Below are 22,625 nucleotides of genomic sequence, written 5' to 3'. Positions count from 1 at the left end.
GCAGGCGAAGCCACAGCGTTGCTGCAGCTGTGGTTACGCTGCTCAAACCCGAGGCTTTGTGCTGAGTGTTTGCACTGCGGGGTCCTCCCCTCCCTGCCACCACCGCACGCCTGGTTCCCAGAGCTACCACGTCAGTCGCCGATGCTATTTCACAACAGTCAGGTGCTGACAAAAGTGTCTCTTCATACGACCTGCTTACCTCTGCCCTGTTCTTAGGCACTAAAGGCCAAAGCTGCTGCTGCCCACCCCGCCGAGGAGGGCGGGAGGAGCAGAACAGATGAAGCCCATTTATCCCATCTTTCAGGTACGCAGAAATGAAGGGCAGCACGTGGAAGACCCAATCGGTCAAACTCCAGCCCCCAAAGAAAAACACTTTGGGACTGTTAGTGGAATTACATCCTTGATAAGACCCGCGCCTCCTCCGTTTGTGCTGCTGAGAACCTCTGCACCCCTGCCAAGAGCTGCCCACGTCCCTTGTGCTTGTAGTGAAGTCAGGCTCCAGGTCTGCTGCTGAAACTACGGCTTGCACAGCGCGGCCCCTCCCAGCCTTACCGAGGTGCTGGACTCTGGTATTCACCCCCCACGCTCACAGACCCCCCCCACCTTTTCTGAGTTCAGATTTGCTGTGCCCCAGCAGTTCTTCAGGACTAGCACCACACTAAAAAAAGCAGGCAGCGGTGGCCGTGGCCACAGACAGAGGGGATCACCTCTGGCTTGTCTACAGCAGCATCCTCGGCTCCCCGCAGCAGGCACCCGAATCACACCAGCCCAGCAGCGCGCTGAAGCAGCCAAGGTTCCGGACGCAGTCTGTGAGTCACCGCCTTCGGCCAGGGGCTTGTTTTGTGCCTTTGAGCAAACAGAGGCCCAGGTGCCTTCTGCCCTTCCCGAAAGAGAAGAGTTCTTTAATCCTCTTACAGAGGACTGTACTGATCTCTGACTTCCCTCTTGCGGGCAGAACCTGCCCCAAAGGAATCCACACAGCGTGAGGGACACGAATGGTCTGACTTCTGTGGAAGGATGAACGAAAGACTTTCAGATGCTACCACGAAGGACTAAACAAGATACACGTGGACTCCCATGCAGATGGCAGATGAGCAGCGCTAGAAGCACTTCACAAAAACAGGCTTTGGAAACTGTGGCAGAAGGCTGAAGCCAGTCTGAAAGGGCAGGAGAAACACACAGAACTGGGTAAACGTGTTAGCCGCAAAAACCCATCCTGTCTGCATCCCTTATCACTGCCATGGCGATGGCATAGCACAGACACTCGGCTGCAGCACCAGAAGCGTACCCGTGCACTGAAACACCAGAACAGATTCCAGCCCCTGCAGTTAAGGCTTTGGTTCAAAGAACCACAGAGAACTCGCAAGAAAACTTCTCAAAGACATGCAAAATTTCTGTTGTGCTGGGGAAGCACACCATGGAATTGAGATGGGCTGTGGAGCTCAGAGACTAACCTGACACAACATATTATGTTAATGAAGTAAAAATAAATCAGCAATTAAAGTGACCTCGGCAAAGAACAGGAAGAAGCAGATGAGTTTTTATCAGATTGAGGTTTGTGACATTTCACACGTGACACAGGAGTCTGAAACAAGCATTTGTTCTCAAAAGTAGAGCGCGCTAAACAATCTTAACTTCAGATTTAAAGGACAAAGACCGTAAAGCCACACTTTGCAAAGAGATTCACTTTCCCAGGAAGAATCAGGTAGAAAAAAAATCAGTTGGACCAACAGGCTCAGCTAAAAGACAAGAAGTGTGCTTGGGACAGTGGCCATTTATTCTCTCCTTCCTTTAACTCATTATGAAATGGATTATTAGTCTCAAGCCAATCATGAGGCAAAAAATAACACCGGACTCCCACAGTCCCACTTGTAGAGTCGACTGCATCAAGACTAGTATAAGACTTCAACAACAGAAGATTTTTGGTGAGCACTGATATGTATTCCACTTTCTCAGAAACCTCCTCGTCTCCTCAGCAGGGCTGCCGTATCGGTGCAACGCCAGTCTCTGGAGGTTTTACACTCCATCGCAAAGTCATTAATTAACGGTTCAATACCAGCTTCAGTCAAAGGCACAAGGCCAAAGCAACACAAGTCAGCAGGGCCTGAATAGTCTCACTGAATTACTGAATTTAACTTTTTTTTTCTTTTTCTTTTTTTTTTCCCTGCTCTCCAGTTTTAAGCCTTCAACTTTTAGCCAAAGCTCAGCCCCTGAGTAACACAAACCTCCTCCACAAACAAAAACACTGAACGTGTTTCCTCCCACATTTCAACAGCATTTTCCTTCTTTGCTGTTATGTCAAAGAAAACACAAGTCTTAGAAGCAAATCAGTTGTGCAGACAAAGGCTACAGCTACTGGACTCCACTGCACGCAACTGGGAAACTAATTTCCAGGGTCGCTGGTGGCACGTGGACTGGAGGAACGTCAGTATTCTGCACAGACTTGTCACATCTTGCAAATCCCAGGGTCCCTCTGATGACAGAAAAAGGTGCATTTAAGTAATTTTTAAAATTTCCCCGTTTCCATAAGCCATCATTAGTGCATGGAATGATAAATATTCTTTAGAAGACTTAAATAGTGGTCCCAAGGGTAACTTCTGACACCAGCAAACAGAATCGATCAGCACAAAACAAATAAAGATGCATCTTACTTTACAAATCAAAGGTTACAAATACCATAAAATACACAAACCCCCCTCAGCCACTGGAAAATTCACCATTACAGCCAGATTTCATTAGTTCTGCTTAGCAGCCCCAGATTTAGAGGGGACTGTACCTCACTGTCGCTACCACACACCCGCGTACTTCCCACCGCTCCCACTAAGGCGAGCGGAAAGGACATTTTGGCGAGAACAGCCTCTTTGAGAAGTCTGAACAAGCACATTTCTGAGAACTTCTCTATCAATACAGGACTGTCCAAGTAGCTACAAAATGAAAAGGAAAAGCACTACAGAAAGCTGATTTCCAAATTCACGGTTTAAAATCTATTTGCACATATAAAAATGAAAGATGCCAGGCCTCCTGTAAGATTCTTAAAAAAACCTGGGTCTGCTTTGTCTTCAAGCAAGTAACAGATTTCACTAAGTCTATCAGGACCAGGAATTGTTGCAACACATTTAGACTGTCTGCTTTTGATACGACTCATGAAAATACTTGTACCCAAAGTACTCCCAAGGAGAAAAAAAAAAAAAAAATCAAAATTTCTCCACAGTCCAAAACATGATGGATAACATGAACTTTTCTGTGCAGTTGTCAGCTTGTTTTGAGTGAACAGACACCTGACAATGCAATATCTGGACAGGGAGGGACGGAAGGAGGCTGACTTAGACATCATGTGCTCACCAGCTTTCCCAGTGCCCGACCTCAGAAAGCAGCTTTCAGTCAGAATACCTGAGTCTAACTGATGCAATATATAAATGCACGTGTAGTTTCATTTGCGTTTCACATTATCTCCTGCATTCCTGCAGATAAGTTAAAAAACTGCAATACCTCTACAAAATTATATACCACTGAGCCAAACCAGCAGCAAATTCTCTTCCATCGTTCATTTCAGCCACAGCCTGAACAGATTGTTCAAAGTGCTCTATAAAACCAAGACGCGGCACAACAGACGCTTTGCTGCCACTTCCTCCTTTGGAATGAGCTCGGAGTATCAGCAGCAATTCCGACAGCGTTGCTTCTACCCGGGACAACGTTACAGTTCTTTGTCTATTCCATTTAGCACCTGAAACGCTGTCCGTTCTCACGAAGGAATGGTGCTGTGACCGAGTGCTTCAGTGAATCCAGAATAAACCAGAAACCTGTCGGCTTATTCCTTCTCTCCAGGGACAACTCTGTGCTGTAAGACACCTTGCTGCATTCCCAGTATTCAATGAGCATTTAGTAAGACTGACATAAGTGAGTTCTGGTTCACCAGAGCCCCATGATCGTCGTGGTCCACACTACAATTGTTCTCTGAACCTCATCATCAATACCAGGAAAACCAGCTTGGTAGGACATGGCTTGTCCATCCCAGAATGCGGGAGGAGATTTAAGACTGACATGACTTCTCCAAACCAGAGATGCTTTCCCAAAGGTTTTGTTTGTTTGTTTTAAGCCAAAAAAAGGTGCAATATAGCATCTCTCCTCAAACCCTGAAAAGTAAAGTGACTTCAAGATAAAAATGCCACCATTGGAAGGTCTACTGACACCCAGTCTATGCTGGCACCCAGATCGGGAGTGGATGAGCTTCCGTGTTAAAGACGTATTTGTCAAGGTTGATTAAGTCTATGTCGTCTGAAAACAGCAGGAACATGTATTTGAGCGTTTCCCCAAGGAAGAAGCTCTCCATCTTATCCCGTGGCTCTGGATTACTAGGATTCTGAACGTTGTTAATGGAAGTATAACCACCTGTAGGAACCTGTGCCAAAAAAAAAAAAAGGCAGAATTTTTCTATATTTCAATAATTTAAAATAAATTATTTTCACTTCTTACCATCCAGATGCACTTGGAGACAATAAATGACAAGGAACAGATCAGCATGTTTTTCATTTCATACTTGTTTCTCATTTACATCTAAGACTTCAGTTATGAAAAAATTCTCATTGCATTTTAAAAGAAACCATGAGGATAAAATGAAGCAAAATGTCCATTTCCACTTAATGTAAAGAGGTATCACACAGAACATCCCACTGACAAATGCACACAAAGTAACTAGTGCAACTTCTACATTAGAGTTGGTCAAAGTACCATACTACTTCTCTTAAGAGCAGACCATGGACGTTTACTGACCACTGGCAGGCAGGCCACACGTTTACAGCGTGTCAGTGACACCCCCACGAGCACTGCCGTCAGCACGAACACAAAAACCCCTCCATTAAAGCATTCACACCATTTTGTGGCCTTTTTTTTCCCCCCCAACTTCAACCAAAGGGTTCTTTCAATCCAGCCAGGTCCTTCTCAGCTTCTGAATTCTATAATACATTGCAGCAGAGATTGTAACAGCTTCCAAGCAGACGTAGAGACACTTTGGCAGTCTGCATACAGCTTCTGCATTTTACTTTTTCATCAATACAAGGTCTTTCCCTGAAAGTACCAAGTAGCATATCTCAAACCGTAAGGCACTGCCTGAACTTCATTTTTCTGTGTTTTCTTATGAATTTCCCACAGGTATTTGATGACTCGCAAAAGAGAGCAGGTTTGCAAAGTTCTTGTTAGAGAGCAAATGAGTGAGTACAGTCCTGACAGAACAAGGTCATTATAAGCTGACCTTACCCGTGTGTATTTATTGAAGTTCTGCAAGATTTCCCAGCCCCAGTCCTGGTATTTCTTATCACCAGTGAATCTGTACATATAAAAAAGGCTTTCCACAGTTTCTGGTCGCAGTAAGTTGTGCCTGTCTGCAGGCTGCAAGAGGAAAAAAAAGGCAAGAATAATTCAGACAGAGAATTACCTCACGGACACATGCAGGAAGAAAAACACTGATTCCCCTCTCCATGTACCTCAAAGAGCTTATTATGCACAACGCAGCTTCTAAACACAGTACAGGGGTAATGACAGTCAGAGGCCAGGGTACACCTAGAGAGCGAGGCAGAAGAACAAGCTGCTCCACAGCTGAGCACATCCCCAATATCCAGCTGGGAGCAGAGAGAGAAGAACCATCGATTCGCAGTTCAGGCCAGCTATCTGCTCACCTTGATTTCCACATCTTTGTGGCCCTTTTGTGCATGAAGATTGAAGTGTACAATCTCCGGACTCAGGCCTGTCTCCACTTGAGCGTACATCTGGTAACAGGTTTCTATCAGGGCTTCAGCCAGCTTCATATGATCAGCAGTCAAACCATTGTGAGCTCCCAGTGCCAACGTACCCGGCAAAAAGCAAACCAAGTGATCCTGCAAGACACGACAGCTCTCACTGGGGAAAAAACCACGCAACAAACGGGTATTTGTGTGCGCGCTTCTCTGTGTCCCTGTGTCTCTATGTGTGTGTGAGTCTTTTTCTCTTTTTTTTTCCCCTTCTTTCTCTTCTTCAAAACACACTTCAGGTACCCAGAACCTGAGGGTAGCCTTTTAGCAATCTGATGTAACATAGCATGAGGCAGGCAGCGTTATTACAGAGACATCGTTAATTTGGAAAATGTGTGTTTTTATGTCTGGTTTCTGCAAGCAGCGTCTGAGGTCAGGGCAAGGGCAAAGAGCATGTCTTTCCGATCACCAACTCATGAAGCAGCGTGGGCAGAATCACCTAAAGGTTTCTCGATAGAGACAACTAAAGGGACAACATAAGGGAGAAACCGATCATCCAAATTTCATTTTAAACTTAAAATGGAACAGAGATGGGAGTCAGCCACAGAAAACAGAGCTTTGGAGCCGAGGGAGAGGTCAGCTGAAGGAGATTTTCATCATTCTGAAATAATTACCCTGGCATTATTGTCAGAGAGACAACATCTGCAGAGACCATTAGATCCACTGATGTAACTGGAAAGCACTGGTAAGCTTTCAAGCACACTTCTGCCTGAAAGTCTGCCCCTTTCTTCCAACTTTGTTATCTGGGGCACTAAGCAGCCATTACCCCTCAGGTCTGCAGAGCACCAAGGAAGCAAGAGCACCATTTTTCTAGCGAGTCTGGGATACAGCTGACCCCCGTTGCCACAACTCGCTCTCCTACGCTCACTCTCTCATTTCCAGCCCGCTGAACGCCACAGGCGCCTCGGATGTTTTGTTCGAGGCTCTTGTACGTGTCTGTGCGGCAGAGGGGCACCTGAGGACGACTGCGTGGAGAGCATCCCTGTTTGCCTTCCCAGGACAAAGCAGCATCAATGACAGGGCTGCAGGGACGTTCCTTTCTCAGTTTTCACTTGCTACAGAAAACAATTTGTTCAAAAGACAAGAACTGTGCAACATTTGTAAACAATCGAGATTCATTTAGTTAACTTTCCAAGAAAGCTGAAGTGTCAGTCAGTTGAAGAACATATCAGAAAACAGACTGTATAAAATGTCAGAAACTAATCTCCAGCAAAATTCAGTCTGCAATACAAGACTGACTGTCTTCCTCCAGGGGCTAATCCATCTCTGACCTGGTGAGTGTAAGAATTACCGATTACTATCACATATGGGATTTCAGCCAGTGCTTACCATTCAGAATGGAAGCTCAGGTGTCACCACCCCAAAGCATCATGAAAGCACCCCGGTGCACAAGCAGCACCTTTGCAGATCTCTACAATCTTTGTCCAGTCCTAAAGCAAATGGTTAAGGTTGGCGAAGGTCAACACAGACATAGGAGACAAACATCCCCCCACTCCTCGAGCTGGCCAGGGTAAGATACCTGTCAAGCCTTTCACCCAGTAACAACCAGTTAAATCCCAACACGCTGACTCCCTGGAACAAAAGCAAGTGTACTGAGGCGTGCTGAAACCCACGCCAAACTCATCTGTCTGAATTCAGTTCTGTCATGTCTTGGGATGGAGAAGCTCCCTCTACCCAAAACTCAAGACTCTGGTCTCGCTCACAGCAGCTCTGGAGAGCCTTTGGGAAATTCAGATGCAAGAAGCACTGAAAATCTCAAAAACACGACATCAAGAAACCAAACAAGTCAAAGAAATCACTAAAGCTCACTTCAGGTATTGACAAAGTATGCATAAGGCTACACATACATAAACAATGCACCACTAATCTTAAAAAGCCACACACACATACAATACCTGCACTTGCATCAGATCTTTAACTAAAACATCTTCATTAAAGAGTAGGGATGCACAAATTAAGAGCAGGGAGTTAAGATCAATCAATTTTCCCTACAGCAAACAGCATACTATTTTACTCACTAACCTACATGCAGGAAAAGAAACAAATGTCATGAATGGACACAACCCTCCAAAATCATCAGATTTCTTGTTTTTTTAAGACCCAGTAACACAATATCAGATCACCTGCTTCTTTTGAAGGGAAGTCTGAAAAGCCAGGTGTGCAAGTGTCCATATATATTTTTAAATTACAGAAAAATAAGTACTGCCCCAACAGTTTCAGACACTAGGATTTTATGACCAAAACAGAAAAAAAGAGAAAGAAAACTCGACTCCAGCATCAAAATGTTCAAACCTACAGGAACACAAACGGATTTTACGAGAGTAACTCAGAGAGAAGGCCCCGGGTTTGCACAGGTGACTGGGCTCCACAAACTCCGTACTGCCATCACACCGGCTGTACACATCCACACAGCCTTGGCTGTCGGGGTTGTTTTTTGGGTTTTTTTGTCGGTTTGGTTTTGTTTTCTTTGGAGGGGGGAAGGAGGAAAGATAGCACAGAAGTTTTGAATTTGCCTGTCCATAGGTTTTGGTGGGGTTTTTTTGGTGGTGGTTTTTCTGTTTTCTTTTGTTGTTTGTTTTTGTGTCTTGTTTTTTTTTTTTAAACACACTTGTGCTTCTTACCATCTTGGCACTGAAATGGCCGTGAGCAAGCTCTCCTACAAAAGTCAGCTTCTTGGGCTCTGATCTCTGAAGAAGATGCTTTTTCACGCCTTCTATGGCTCTCACGTAGTCTTCCAACAGTCTGTGAATTAAAATCATTCCCAGGTGGCTCACACACATGCAGTAAGAACACATTTAATCATAGCTGATGTTCAGCACTCTCCTTTTGAAGACTCTTATTTCAATCTAAAGAACAATATTTAACCAAATGTAAAAACTGACAAAAAACCTCAAAGTCGCCTGGATATTAATTAGTTATCGCTACCATGCAGTAATATTTGGTTTACTTTTCAAGTAAACTCTAAATTTAAGCATTAAAGAAAATATACCTGCAACTCTGTTTCTAGGCAGTAGCCATATTTTATTTCAGGAATCCTTAGATTCCTGGACTACAGTAATTGAAATCACAGAAAATCTAGGCTGGTAAGGACCTCTGGGAGGTCTCTACTGCAATGTTTGACCCCTCTCGTTGTGAAACATTGTTTCACAGTATTTAACAGGAATTTCCGTGGTTGCAAAGTACTTTTATGTGGAAAAACCCTGTTGAATAAATCCATTTTGAGGCTCACAAAATGCCGTCGCTGATGGTCCCCAAGACGAGGGTTCTCCATTTACAGCGAGGTCTGGCTTGGAAAAGGCAGCAATGCAAACCTTCCCTGTAGAGATGCACCTGCTCTGACACAAAGAAATGCCTCAGAGGGGTACGTTGTCACTCCACGTGCATTAAACCCCTCGACATGAACAAGTCCAACATAATTAGCTTCTAAGTAGACAGAAACTGCTTGGATGTTTTGTCTTTTTTTGGAGGAAACCTTTTCCAACACCTCTAATTCCTCTGCTCCTTGCATTCTCTTCCACTTAACCAGTGCAGAGAAGAGAAACATAAGAGACCTAATGCAAAGTTCATACAAACATCAAACTTCAGCCTCTTGTTACAAGAAAAGTGATTCCTTAGCAACTAAATCTCCCACCTCCACCATCTTCTAGGATTCACCTTTCCCTAACAAACCCAAAGACACAGACATCACTGGTGAAACGGAGCATCACCGGTACTTCAGAAGTGTCTAATTATGCTCCGTATCTGCTGCAATGACTGAATTCTCTTCTCCTGTTTGTAACACTCCCCATATCTGATGCAAGGAGGAAGAAAAGTTTTCGGAGGAGGAGGAGGAGTTTTGAGATCACACCTAACTCTCACCCTGTTTTGACTTCAAGTTACCACAGGCCTTCTTGCTTGCTTAGCTTGTTTGTAAAAACAGTGACGTTTTCAGTTGACTGTTGGGCGCATACAGCATTTTTCTTTCAGCAGCAAACTACAACAGTTAAGTTTTACAGCTCGCATAATTCTCACACCACTACGAGAAGCAGAAAGAACTTACTCATTTTCCTTTTTCCCACCCTGAATCCATTGCTTGAGCAAATACTCGTAGTAGCTGTCGGCTCTGGCTCCCAGCGTATAGACACCCAGGTGAGTGAACTGCCCACTGTTGGTGTTTATGAACATAGGCACTAGTCCGTCATTTTTCCCTGAGAGGGTGTGAACATGCTTCATCACCTCATCTACAGCTTTCTAAAAGAAAGAAAACAGCAAACATAAATTACAGGTATAAACGATGCACAAAATAGCGGCTACCAACGTCAGGCCAATAACAAAGCTGTAACTATTCCTCCTCACATTAGCATCAGGATCATCAAGTTCAGCTCATGCAATACATCAAATACAGGATTTCAACTTTCTGACTCTCAAACAATGACGTTCTGGGTACATTTAGGTACTCTGAAATATTTATAACTGTCTCCTTTTCTCCAGGTAAGCCCACCCGAAAGCCAGTACTCTGGCAAGGGGCTATGATCTGCCTTACTCATGTTTGCAAAGCGGAAGTCCAGCTAAAACAACGGCGTGCATCATGCCATAGCTAAAGCTTCTTTCAATCACTTCAACACTCCAGCCGTGGATGAGTTTAAAACAATAACACAACGTCGCCAAACAAACAGAAGAGTGGAAAATATTCTTTTCTCTGGAATTATTTTTATTTCAACTAGCATTTCCTCACAGCGTGACCTGGTGTCAGACCCTTACCTAGCGAGTCACATTTTAGTTCCTTGGATGGCAACACCCAGGTTTTGTTCTTCACATTTAGATAATGGCATCAAGAAAAGGCACGCGGAATTCCAACAACATTAAGCAAAGTGCAGTTTCACAGTCCCCTGTCTAGCTTAGTATTTTTTCAAAATCTGGTAACCTAGTGTCAAACAAAAATGTCACTGATAAAAACTAGTGGGGTGGGGAGTTTGGTTTGGTTTTGCTGTTTGGGGTTTGTGGTTTGGGGTCTGTTTTTTTCTTTTATTCTTTTTTTTTTTTATCCAAAGCTGTTTCTGAGGGAGAAATATAATTATTCACCTCCACTACTACTTTTTGGTATTTAATAAAATGATTGGAATTACTTTTGTTTCTTTTCCTTCCCTCATTTAGAGTTTCACAACCCATTTAACATCACTTAGAGACTACAGAGACCGCGTGTATGGAGTCAGGAGCTGTGGAGAGGTGGAAAAAAGAGAAAGACGCTGACTGATTCTTTCATACCTGGAATTTCTCATCTCCAGTGAGACGAGAGAGCTCCCTAAACTCCAGCTGAATACTGGTCACCTCTGCCACAGTGCTGTCGGATGTCCAGCGAGGTGGATGTGCAGTGCCCCGGCCAATGTTGACATCAGAGAATGGGATCTTGGAGGGGGTCTTGAATGCTGGCATAAGCCTGTTCCCAATGTCCTTCTACAGAAAACCCAAGAGCACAGGACAAAACAAACAAAACAACAAATAAATAAATATACACACACATCCCTTTAGATTTTCTTTCACCAAGCAGGCAGGAAAAGAGGGAATAGCAGCTTAGTTTTAGATGGTGCATAAAAGCCAAGAATTAAAAAGGGTCACGGATTTATTCATATGAAGGACTCATATTTATTCATATGAAGTTTCTACCTTGCTCCTAGTATCGCACGCCCCATTTGAGGCTGCAATCCCTACGCACTGTGATGCGATTCCGCAGTCACTGACTGCGACTAGCTAATCTAAAGAGGCCGCTGGTGCTGTTAGAACACACAGAGAGCGTGACAAAAGACAACTATTACTCTTTGCCAGCCATTTATTTCCTCTTTTGTTTCATGAACTTTATTATGCTCAGCTCTTCATCAACCGAGCAGCAAGCAACACCTGCTAAAACACAGCAAGGCTCTGAAGTTCTCCAGAGACCAAAGGAAAGTGCAGCCTTAAAAGATTAATGATAAATCCCTTTCCCACCACTTTAAATAGCAGCAACATTTAACTTTCTGATAAATCTTCCTTCAGCTTTGTCCCACATGGCACACATAATCCAGATTCATTTGTCAGACTGGTCACTCACAGCTTTCTCCAGGAACAGGCTATCTCCAGAGAGGTGGTAGGTGCTCAGTAAGCCCCCCAGGATACGAATAGTGCTCTCAAAGAGGTTCACATCCACATTTTTATCAAATACTAAATTGTTTGCTACCCATTTTCTTGCTTCTTCAAACTCTGCAAAGTATAAAAGTAAGTTAAGTTATGAACTTCTGGCATGTTTCAACAACTAGACTAGAGACATTTGTACTCCATATAGCCATGACAGTTACTTATATCTGTCTGCAGAGATCATAATTTTAGGTGGAAAACTAAAATGAGAGCACATGCTGGGAGAATTTTGACTACCATTGGCTTCCTTGTTATTCAGCATACACCACAGCTGCAAACAGCCGGCAACGCCCAGCAAAACAAAGAGTGCCCAACAGCCTAAATAAAGAAGAAATAGAGGAATTCTTTATTTAGATAGTCCAGAAATTGAGATCTTTTGAATCTGTCCGCTAGACTTGTCAGACAAGTAGTTACACTTCCACAAAAGCCTTCTGAACTTCTTAATTAAATCTTTTAAAACCACAGCTGGTATCTACCCCGATAACAGATAACCAGTCCGGTTAACAGCCTTCAGTCTAGCAGTGTCCTGGGGAGCCTGCCTCCCGCTTCAGCACTTCACCCATAAAATCCCAACAGTCTGTAATTTTTTCTCCAGAAACAAAAATGGTTCTTTATCACACTACTAATTCAAAAAGCAATGTAAAAAAAAAAATCAGCCATTTTAGATTCCACAGTCAGCGTAGCAGCAGCACCACTCCACGACTGGGCCTAACTCCGGGGCGTGCGAGCCAGCTTCGCCTCCACAGTCAGGGGCGCGAGCTGCCCCATCCCTTCCAGCAGCTCCTGCCTGCGAGCAGGCGCAGAACAGCCACCAGCAATGGAAGCCATTCCACAGGAGATTAACTCTACAGCAAAAGGATGCATCTGCGTCCTCACAAGAGAAACATCTTGGATGTTGAGTAAATACTGGATGTTGGGCAGCCTGCGAAGAATCAGAGAAAAATCTCTGCCGTCAGATGCTAGCACGGTTGAACACCACAACAGAAAAGGCAAGGTCCTCTTTCACAGGAGCATTAGCACTCCTCAGCTTACAAGAAAGACTGGCAACCTCAAACAGAACCTCCATTTACACAGCATTTGTTATTCAGCAGAAACCCCAGGAGCTTTCTAACGTAATCGACAAAAGAACTGCTATAAAATATGACGAAGACTTCACCAAGAACCCACTTGCAACACATCTAAACTACTAATAATTTATTTTAAAAGCTCTCTGCAGTTCACAATTAATTTTTTATGAAAAAAAGAAAAAAGCATCACACTGTCAACTTGATGAAACTTCAAGAGAACCTGCTCAGGCTGAGAACTGCAGACACATGACACAGAGTTTTCGTTTGCTTTAATATTTTACACAAGCTTCAAAACGTAGACAAGACAGAACCATGAAAGACTTTTGCTGTTTATTGTCCCCTTATTAGCAGTTCTGTTCTTCCTACCTTGACACCAAAAACTGCATGATTAATAAGTTTACAAAGGTGGCTATCTACCAAGATTAAATAGGTACAGTTTCAGAAATTTTTAAATACCACTAAAAAAACCCCTGCACCACAAAAAACTCCAAACAACTCTTAAAATACTGATTAAGCGAGTTTTTTGCAACAGAATTGCAGAATTTTTGGCTTAGTTTTTAAAATCTTTGAAAGTTTTCCAACATAGTCACTTCCAGAACAGCCACGACACACCACGGACAGCAGAGCAGCTCCGGAAGGAGGTGCTGAACACTGCCCTCTCCATCCATCCGCCCCTCACGGAAACCTTCTCAAACCCAGATCTGAAACACTGGTATCAGGTGTGACAAAACACAGCCCAGGAGCCTTCAGGCCAACCAGCTAAGGCTGATGGGCAGAGAGCTTCCAGTGGCTGTAGAACGGCACAGAGATAGCACGAGGGTTTTGGCACAGAAACAAAAATCAGAAGGCTTATTAATACACTCCTCAGTTTCCAGCAGATAAATCCATTGTTATATGTAACAGCGGAATACCTTTTTTCTTCTGGCTCAAAATTCCAGTCCACAAAAACTGGTGTCCCTTAACATAGTTGGAGGTTTCTTTACATTTCTTTTATATATATTCTTTATTTATACATATGTATGTATTTACCCTCACAGGAAAGCTAAACTTCTTGGTCACACGCAATGAATGTTCCCCTCAAAGAACTCTGAACATGTACTGCCTGAATAGGAAGTGAGGAATTCTTTCAGGAGGAGGAAAAAAAAAAATAAATTACCTTCTTTTAAGCCTAAAATCCACATGGTATCCAAGGCGTCAATTAAGGTAAGCCCGAGCCCAAACCACTCGCTGTAGGACTTGGACAAAGGCTTCAGCTCGTCATGGCCCCAGGCAAAATCCTTGTATCCTTTCCAGGCGTGGTGGAAGGCTTCTATCACCGCCGTCTGACGCTCATTGATGGGCACTGCCAAAGGAAGCCAGCACCTTGCTCAGGACTTCTGCAGCGGAGTTATGCGGCTATACCAAATGCCATTTTGCTGCACTCTACCCAAAATAAACCTTCTTCCAAATGAAATTATCAGCGTAATGGGAAAACCCGCCTCAGGTTATTATTTTCAGCAGAGCTTTCCCTCTGCAGAATAACCACTGTTTCTCATCAGCCATTCCACCAGGCAGAAACAGAAATCTCTCCCTGGCAAAAAAAAGTCACTCCTGCAAATGAAATATTAAAATAATCACATGCAGCTGTTCAATGAGCATCACTAAAGCCCAAAGACCCGAAAGTCATGAAGTGTCAGAATTAAGATCATTTAAATCAACCGTAGTTCAGCTGCGGAATACATACGCTTAACAATACTACTCTTGGCTAATTTACCACATACACCATTCTTTCCTGCATCTTCCCCACCTTATTCATTGCTTTCTGCTAAATTTAAAATCAGTTCACAAAATTATTTCTCTTGAACTTTTCATTTAAAACAAAAAACGAAAATTTACATTTTCCATCTTGGGCAAAGCCATGTCTTTTTCCATGGTTCTACTGAAACTTTTGCTCGCAATTTGCCCTGAAGTTGAGCTTAGGTGACACAGCCAACACCAAACATTTCAAGCCCATTAGCTGAAATTTTGAAAAATCATAAACAAAGATTTCTGGAGGGGGAAACACCAAGCAGCGTAACTAACCCCACATATATGAAGCTAGCAAAAGCCAAATACATCCCACTGTAACACGCCACGTTTATCACAGCAGAACGTCCTCTTACGAACCCAGAAAGCAGAGCCACAGGGTCTTTACTGCACCAGGACAGCAACTGCACAAACAACTCCTACAGCTTTCTGGGAAGCCTTCAAAATGGTTCTGTTTAATCTGGGGAGGAAATCACTTTCCCAGTATTTGCAGATCAAAAGGAAAACCACTGCGGAGAGAGGCAGCTGACTCTGTCGAGCCCTCTCTCTTTAGACTATCCTTTCCTGAAGGAAAGACGGGAATGTCGGCCTCCTCCCAGAGGCCGTATTTCAAAGATTTGTCACCAAAATTTATTTTCAAATTCTGAAGGCTAATAAGCATGAGGGCTGTCATGGTGGAATAAGGACACTGAAAGGCTTGGATGTTCTAAGTACATAATCTTTCCCGTGCTTTTTGTTGCCTTTAATTAAAACAAATGAGATGTGTATGGGGAGGAATCGCACAACTTCAACCAGAAAAGTGAACGGAAATAAAGGTATCATTAACCGTACTATTTACCTGGTTCTTTCTGCTCTTCTGCTTCCACAGATGAAGGTTTTTCTGGTTCCTTTATTCTACTAGATGGAGGTTCAGTGCTTTGGTCAGGTTCTATCACTGCTCCTCTCCAGCTGCAAAGACAGAGTATTGTAATTAAGACTTAATTTGATCACAGAAAGTCATGTAAATGAATGAGACTTACCTCTGCACTTCCTTGTTCTCATGATGCTTTAATAAAACATGACTTGGATTTTGTATCAAGAATCAAAATAACTGTTGTCCACTAGATAATTTTTCTGTTCAAGGAAAGTAATTTGCACCAGAGAAATTTTACTGGATTAAGAAACGTGTCTTACAGGCTCTTGGAATTTCATCAAATACCTTGGCAATGGAAATTAATAAAGAACGTCTAAAAAGAATTAAAACATCTGACAATGCTGCAGGAGAAATATTTTATTAACTAACAGTTCTGAAACGATCACAGGAGCCACTAACACCAAATGGTACCACACAAATAACGACGATCAAAAAATCATGAATACGCACATTAAAGTACTTGCTTTGGTGTCAAGGTTCGCAAGCCTTCCCTACCACCATGGATGCATAAATCAGCTCTGACAGGTTTTTATTAAGAATCTCCTGAAGGAGAAGTCTTTCAGAATGGACTTCAAGTCAAGCCAAGTTCTTATCAAGACCAGGGAACCTCAACCACTCTGTTTAACACACAGCTATGTCGCCTTTGAGCTCATCCTGCGCCTCCTAAGGGAGGCGGGCTGACAGGACCTTTAAAGTTTATAGTGTTTACAGTCAGCATACTTTATGACATACATAAATCCCATCATTTAGTTTCTTACTTTCGTTCTTTAAATTTGTAACAAGTCTTCACTGTGTTTTCACTGCTCTCCTAAGTTTTCCTGTTACCACCCAGTTAACTCCACGAGTTACAGCGTAAGCGGAAGCACAGGAATAAAACACTTGAAGTCGTTCTCAGAGATTTCAGATTAATACCAACAGCCAAAATGCTGATGCAGGCACAGTCCTGACGCCACGATCAGCTCAGCTGTGCTGGTACTGCAGAGGACACAAACACATACAGAAACCAAGCCTAACGTTCCAAATCCTGAGAACGCCTGCTGAACCTGCAGTAGTCTTTCCCATATCCAAGTTACATCCCTTCAGTTATTCCCAAATCAAAAGATTTCAACCAATAATATCTTAGGGAACAACTTAGTATAAATATCATCACAGCAGCATAGCCCCTACCATCTCTGCCTAAGGGGTCTCTGAACTGTGCGACTGATCTCTTGTAAGAAAGGCGTCAGCGCATCTCGTACTGTTACGCGCACACGTCTACCGCTTCTGCCAGCTCACCTCGGGCTCACCGTCTGTCGCGGCCTCACACCCCTAGCCAAGGCCCACGCTGGTATAATTTGCCAGGCCTGGCCCAGGACAAAGACACTCGTGACAGTATTGTTGTACTGATACCAGTACATTAATATTGACTACAAAACAAACGGCGGAAACCTGCCGACACTGAGAATTCTCCTGAGCATTAAGAGTGTCTGAGTGCGTTAGAAACACTGACAGCCCTGCAGGGCTCCAAATCGCTGCAGCTCGAGGACGCAAACAGTAAAACCAGAAAAGCTGCACACTCACTGAAATTACACTCACCAGCCTGGCCATCTCAGCAGCTGTCAGGCCAGACCCGAGCACAAATATATGCAAGGGGTGAAATCAACCTCAGACACAGACAACAAACAGCCCTTAAACTTTCACTCCAGCATCCAACGGATCTTGACGGGAGCGAGAGCACTCTGACGCGCTGGAAACATTTCTACCTGATAACAGATTTCTCTGTTTTCTCCTCTTTATCAGCCTGGACCGGCTCTTCTACAGCCTTGCTGGTATCATGCCGGGTCTTCAGCCTCACATCCCTCCGTGGTGGCTTGATCTGCAGATTGGAAGGACCACGCCGAACATGAGGCGGCCTTGGCAGCTTCTGAGAGATAAAGGAACGTGCTTGGTAAGTTGCAGAGATGGTGGAATTTCAAACCACAAATCAACAGCATTCCAGTGTTAAACATAACTTCAGATCAATCTTTTTCTGATATCCTATCAGCATACAAGTTCTGCCCTGACTGGAAGGTACGCTAAAGACCTTCGGGTTTTTGTTTGTATTAAACTTTTGGCAAAATTATCCAGTTCTTAAGTTTACGCTGATAAATTACTTTTAAACTACCTCTACTGCTACCAGCTGTTAAATTAACACAAGGCACTGCCAACGGACTGTGAAGATACTAGATTCCACTTTACTAGCCACAGAAAATTTTTATTGGAATTAGCAAAAGCATGCAACAACAAGCTTACACAATTACAGCATCAGGTAGTACCAAGAATTACTGTACAGTAATACATGTCCATTTGTGCACCATGAGGGAAAGGTTTAATACAACCTTTCATATTCATTAACTGGAAATACCAAAATTCATGAAGAGCACCACAGTAGCCAGTATTCCTCTACCCACTAACCCACGCAGGAGTTCACGTCTCTTTCCCGTCGCATCCCCCCAGATGTAACCCTTGAAAACCTGCCAACATCTGCTGTTTGCTGCTATTTCTCAAGCCACCAGAAAAGCTGTTCCAATTCCGTGGGACACTAACTGCGTCCTATGTCTCATATTCAGCCCCGACTATTTCGGCTCCTCACAACAGCCAGGTTCACCTCTGGAGCACTCCAAGCCCAGACAGATTAATCACAGCAGGAGAGTGAAGCCTCAAGTGAGAGGTCACCGTGACCTAAAGCCCTGGCACTCCTAGGCATATCAGTGACTAAGAAACAGTATACTGAACGCTTAAATAAAAAACGTAAAGCCAAGAAACACTATACCAAAGCCCTTCCTGAGAGGAGAGCATTCCACCCAGAGCAGACTTTTATTGCAAGTTATAACTCCTTTCTCCTCAACAACTGTTGGAAACAAGCACTGTTTGCAGCTTTCACAGACTCTTTGGTAGCTTTGTAATTCTTCTCACAGTACCTGCGGTGAAAGCTCTGGGTGGTCTCCGAGACTGGAATCTGCTTTCTGGGGTGCTGGCAGCACGGCTGGATTTGCCAGCTTTAATCCAGGAATTTCTGGTTCTGTTCTCTGATCATCCAGCGATTTGTTTGCTAGACCTAGGCACACAAAACTGCTCAGCACAAGGAATCAACAGTTTAGGCTCCAGCTAGAAATTTATAGCAGTTTGCTGCATTCACGTACTAGATGCACCTCCAAAAAATGTTTCCATTCACAAATCATTGATAAACCCACAGTAATTGTTGGACACAAAGCGTCTTTTGGTATCAACACGCTCCCTAATACACAAGGAGGCTGCTAAAAAGCACATGCTGTTTTTTTAATTGCTATTATTTTAGCTTCTCAATACAGGTAGTAAGATAGTATCGCAGGTAAACGTGCCTTTGTATTGTAAAAAGCTTGTAATTCTAATCTGATGGACAATCCAAACCAAGAGAGGATTATCTCACCCTACTGTTAGGTTTGGGTTCCCGGTATCTACACACAAACATAATTAAAAAAAAAAACAAAACAAAACAACACTAAGTGCCTTCAAATCTTAATGGACTAAAACAAAACATTGCTGCAGTCAAGACAAACAACAACAGGCGTAAGGAAAGTATTTCTGATTAAGCAGAAACAAGTCATTGTCACATAAAATCACCTCACAGCTGCCCTTTAATGGACACACCCGGTCATTGTCAATAAAAATTAAAACTAATTATAAGAACTATAAATCTAACCCCGCCCTCCAGTACTTCGGAGCTACACAGAGGACGTACTTCTCCACGGTTCCCCCAGGCTGGTGTATGACACAACTCCACAGACTGCCAGGAAGGCCAACAGGAAGAGAATCACGCTCCGCTGTAGTCGAGACAGCTGCTTCCATTTCTTTAGCAGAGAAAACAAGAAAGAGGAAGAAAATTTAGCACGACATTAAGAGCCTACTCAGTCAAAACTAAACTCATATCAGTTCATTCAGAGCAAGAAACAGAAAAGCGAGCAGGTTTAATTTTACCCTCCGTTCCCAACTGCAGACATCCATGGCTTCTTTTCTCTCATGGCAGAGAGAACAGGAATACAAGGTGCTAACATGTGGCACAGCAGGCTCGGAGAAACCTCGGAGCTGCTGGCTGCAGGAGCCTCAGAGCCGGCCAAGTGCCGAGACCCCCAGCAAGCATCGCCCACAGTGCGCTGCCTCTCGCCCCGGCCTTCGCCATGCCCGGGAAATCGGCCCAGAGCCTCTTTCCTCCCTTCTGGCTGGGGAGGTACGGCAGAACGTCCACGCAAAACAAGAAACGGAAGAAAGTGGAAAGAAAACTAAAAACGTTACTGCGGCAAAGAAGCCAGGCTCAGCATGAGCTCAGCAGCAGCCGCTGGGCAAGCAAAGCCAGGCTCCCCGCCCCAGCAACACGCGTGGGGCTGCCGCACGGCGCAGGTCCTGCCGTCCCGCAGCCACCAGCCCGCGGCAGCGGGACGGCGAAGCGAACCAGGCGAACGGCGAGCGAGGCAGAACCACGCTGTTCGCAGGCTCAGGCCTGGTCCAAAATGCGTCTGCAGAACCGGCGTGCCCGCAGCAAAGCCGCTCAGCGCCAGGAGCAGACTCCGTTCGCCCGGCGGAGAAGCCTCCCCCATTTGGGGAGCGAGGGGCCGGAGCCCAACATCAGCTGCTGAGCCCCGCTCGGCGGCTTCGCTCGCGGTCCCACCGGAACCCACCGCGGCAGCGTCCCTGCGGGTACCGGTTCCGGCACCGAGAGCGGGGACTGCAGCGCCAGGGCCACGGCTGGGAACACCCCGCAGCTGCCCACCCACCGCCGCGCACCCCCGCACCCGCCGGGTCCCTCCCCATCCTCCCAGCAAGGGCTCCCACTGCCGAGCCCCGCAGCGCACCTCGCCGCCGGGCCCCGCGGCACACATCCCGCACCCCGCGGCACACCCCGCACCCTGCTGCCGGGCCCCGCAGCGCACCCCGCTGCCACGCAGCAGCCCCGCAGCACACCCCGCACCCCCCCGCCGGGTCCCGCGGCACACATCCCGCACCCCGCAGCACACCCCGCACCCTGCTGCCAGGCCCCACAGTGCACCCTGCACCCTGCTGCGAGGTCCGCAGCGCACCCCGCACCCCGCTGCCGGGCCCCGCGGCACACCCCGCACCCCAGCCCCGCAGCGCACCCCGCTGCCACGCAGCAGCCCCGCCCGGCCCCACGCACACCGCCAGCCGCCGGCCCCGCTCCTCCACCCGCACGGCTCTGCGTGCCCCCCCCCGCCCGGGCAGCTCCGCCGAGGCCCCCGCCCGCAGACCGCCGGACCGGCCCCAGGCGGGGACGGGGCTCCCCCCTCCGAGCCCCAAACCAGGGGCAAAGGCATCGGGACCACCCACCCCCCCCCGCCCGCTGGCAGAGGGAGGGAGACCCCCCCAAGGGCGCACCGCACCCCCCGGCCCTGCCCGCAGCAACCAGGCACGGCGGGGAGCGAACCCCAGCCCCGGGACCCCCCGCCCCGCCCCGGCCCGGCCCGGCCCGGCCGCCGCCCTCACCCGCCAGCAGGAGCGGCGGCGCCAGGCCTTGCTGTTGTTGTAGGGCCCGGCCCCCGCCGCCGGGCCGAGGGTGACGGCGATGAAGTCCCGGCGCGGCGGTGAGGCGGCGGCAGCCGAGTACATGGCGGAGCCTCAGGAGCCGCCGCCCCGCGCGCCCGCCGCCATCGCCCCGCGCCGCCCAGCGCAGAGCGGGACGGAGCGCCCGCTTCCGGGGGCCGCTCTGGCCCCAGAGCGCTTCCGGCCCGGGCGGGGGGAGCGGCCCGGCGCGGGGAGCCGGGCGGCGGCGGGCCCCGGAGCCCCTGGCTGCGGCGGGACGGGGGCGCGGGCTCTGGCCGCGGGCGGGTAGGCGGCGGCCGCGGCCCTCCCCGCCCCACGCAGCGCTGGTGCCGCGGCTCCCGCCGAGGGGGCCGTGAGGGGCCGCAGCTCCCGGCGCGGATCCCCCCGGGCACCCCGGCACGGGCCGCTCTCCCGGCCGGGGCCGGTCTCCTCCGCTCCCCCCCAGGCAGCCGGGCCCGGCGCGGCGGGGTCGCGGGAGCCCCCATTTCAGTTCCACGTTGCGGGGTTTGGGCGCGGAGCCCGTCCCGGAGCGGTCGGCGTGAGGGGACGCAAAGGGACGCCCGCGGGAGCACCCAGGGGACGCTCCGGGAGCCATGGCTGCTCCCGCCAGCCCGCCGCGGAGAGCACGGCGAAGGCAACCCCGAGAGCGGCCCAACGCCATCGGCCCCCGCCAGCGAGAGCCCAGCGACGCGGCTGACCCCCCGCACCCCCCGCAGCCCGGGGCCTGGGCCGCCAGCGCGGGAGCACGGCCCGAGAGCCCGCACAGCGGCGGGGGCACGCGTGCGAGCGGCTGAGAAGCAGCGTGAGCGGCTGGTGTGAAGAAACGCTTCCACGAGATCTGGCGCTGAGTTCCGGTGCGCAGCGGGACCCGCTCGTCCCACGCAATTCCCCCCCGCAGCTGCCTCCCCACGGACCCCCAGCCCCTCGTCACTCCCTCCGCAAAGAGCTCTCGGCCTCTGCGCAGAGGCGGAGCAGCGACGCTCGCGTCGTCCGCGCCGAGAGCCACGACGGGGCCGTGGCTGCGCGGTGATGGCCGCGGCCGCAGGCTCACGGCCCGACGGGAAAGCGCCTGAGCAGCCGGGCCCGACGGCTTCAAGTGCTGGCGCTGAATCCTGCAGCCGTGCCGACCTGCCCAGCTAGCACGCGTCCTCCGAGCCGCTGAATCTGCAAGCTACCTCACGCTAGGTTTCCAGATAAAACCGAAAAAAAAGTGGGTGTTTTTCTGAGCATTTCATGATTAAAAAAAACAAGGAAGCGAACAACTCTGCTAGATATTTCTGCCTGAAGAGAAGGCTGAGAGGGGACCTTCGAAATGCCTCGAAATATCTGCAGGGTGGGGGTCAGGAGGACGGGGCCAGACTCTTTCCAGTGGTGCCCAGC

At 47.4% G+C, this 22,625-nt stretch overlaps 1 protein-coding gene across 2 annotated transcripts; it reads right to left on the bottom strand.

The window, feature by feature from the left end:
* Positions 1 to 1,517: 1,517 nt before the first annotated feature.
* Positions 1,518 to 21,360, bottom strand: MAN1B1 (mannosidase alpha class 1B member 1). 2 transcript variants are annotated; one of them, XM_075439483.1, is made up of 13 exons: positions 21,189 to 21,360; positions 19,435 to 19,543; positions 18,635 to 18,771; positions 17,438 to 17,598; positions 15,621 to 15,730; positions 14,154 to 14,339; positions 11,848 to 11,996; positions 11,028 to 11,216; positions 9,823 to 10,013; positions 8,405 to 8,525; positions 5,673 to 5,870; positions 5,254 to 5,385; positions 1,518 to 4,399 (listed from the first exon to the last, which is right to left on the bottom strand). In XM_075439483.1, exons 1-13 carry the CDS (start codon positions 21,309 to 21,311, stop codon positions 4,196 to 4,198), a joined length of 2,010 nt encoding a protein of 669 aa, XP_075295598.1. In that variant the 5' UTR covers positions 21,312 to 21,360; the 3' UTR covers positions 1,518 to 4,195. The 2 variants fall into 2 exon arrangements, with proteins under 2 accessions (XP_075295598.1, XP_075295599.1); XM_075439484.1 differs by lacking the exon at positions 21,189 to 21,360 and adding an exon at positions 19,671 to 20,324.
* Between the last annotated feature and the right edge of the window lie 1,265 nt (positions 21,361 to 22,625).

Source organism: Opisthocomus hoazin, chromosome 19 (genome assembly GCF_030867145.1).
Source record: "Opisthocomus hoazin isolate bOpiHoa1 chromosome 19, bOpiHoa1.hap1, whole genome shotgun sequence".
NCBI lineage: Eukaryota > Metazoa > Chordata > Aves > Opisthocomiformes > Opisthocomidae > Opisthocomus > Opisthocomus hoazin.
The sequence above is the reverse complement of the archived record's forward strand: the minus strand, read 5'-3'. Positions and strand labels throughout refer to the sequence as shown.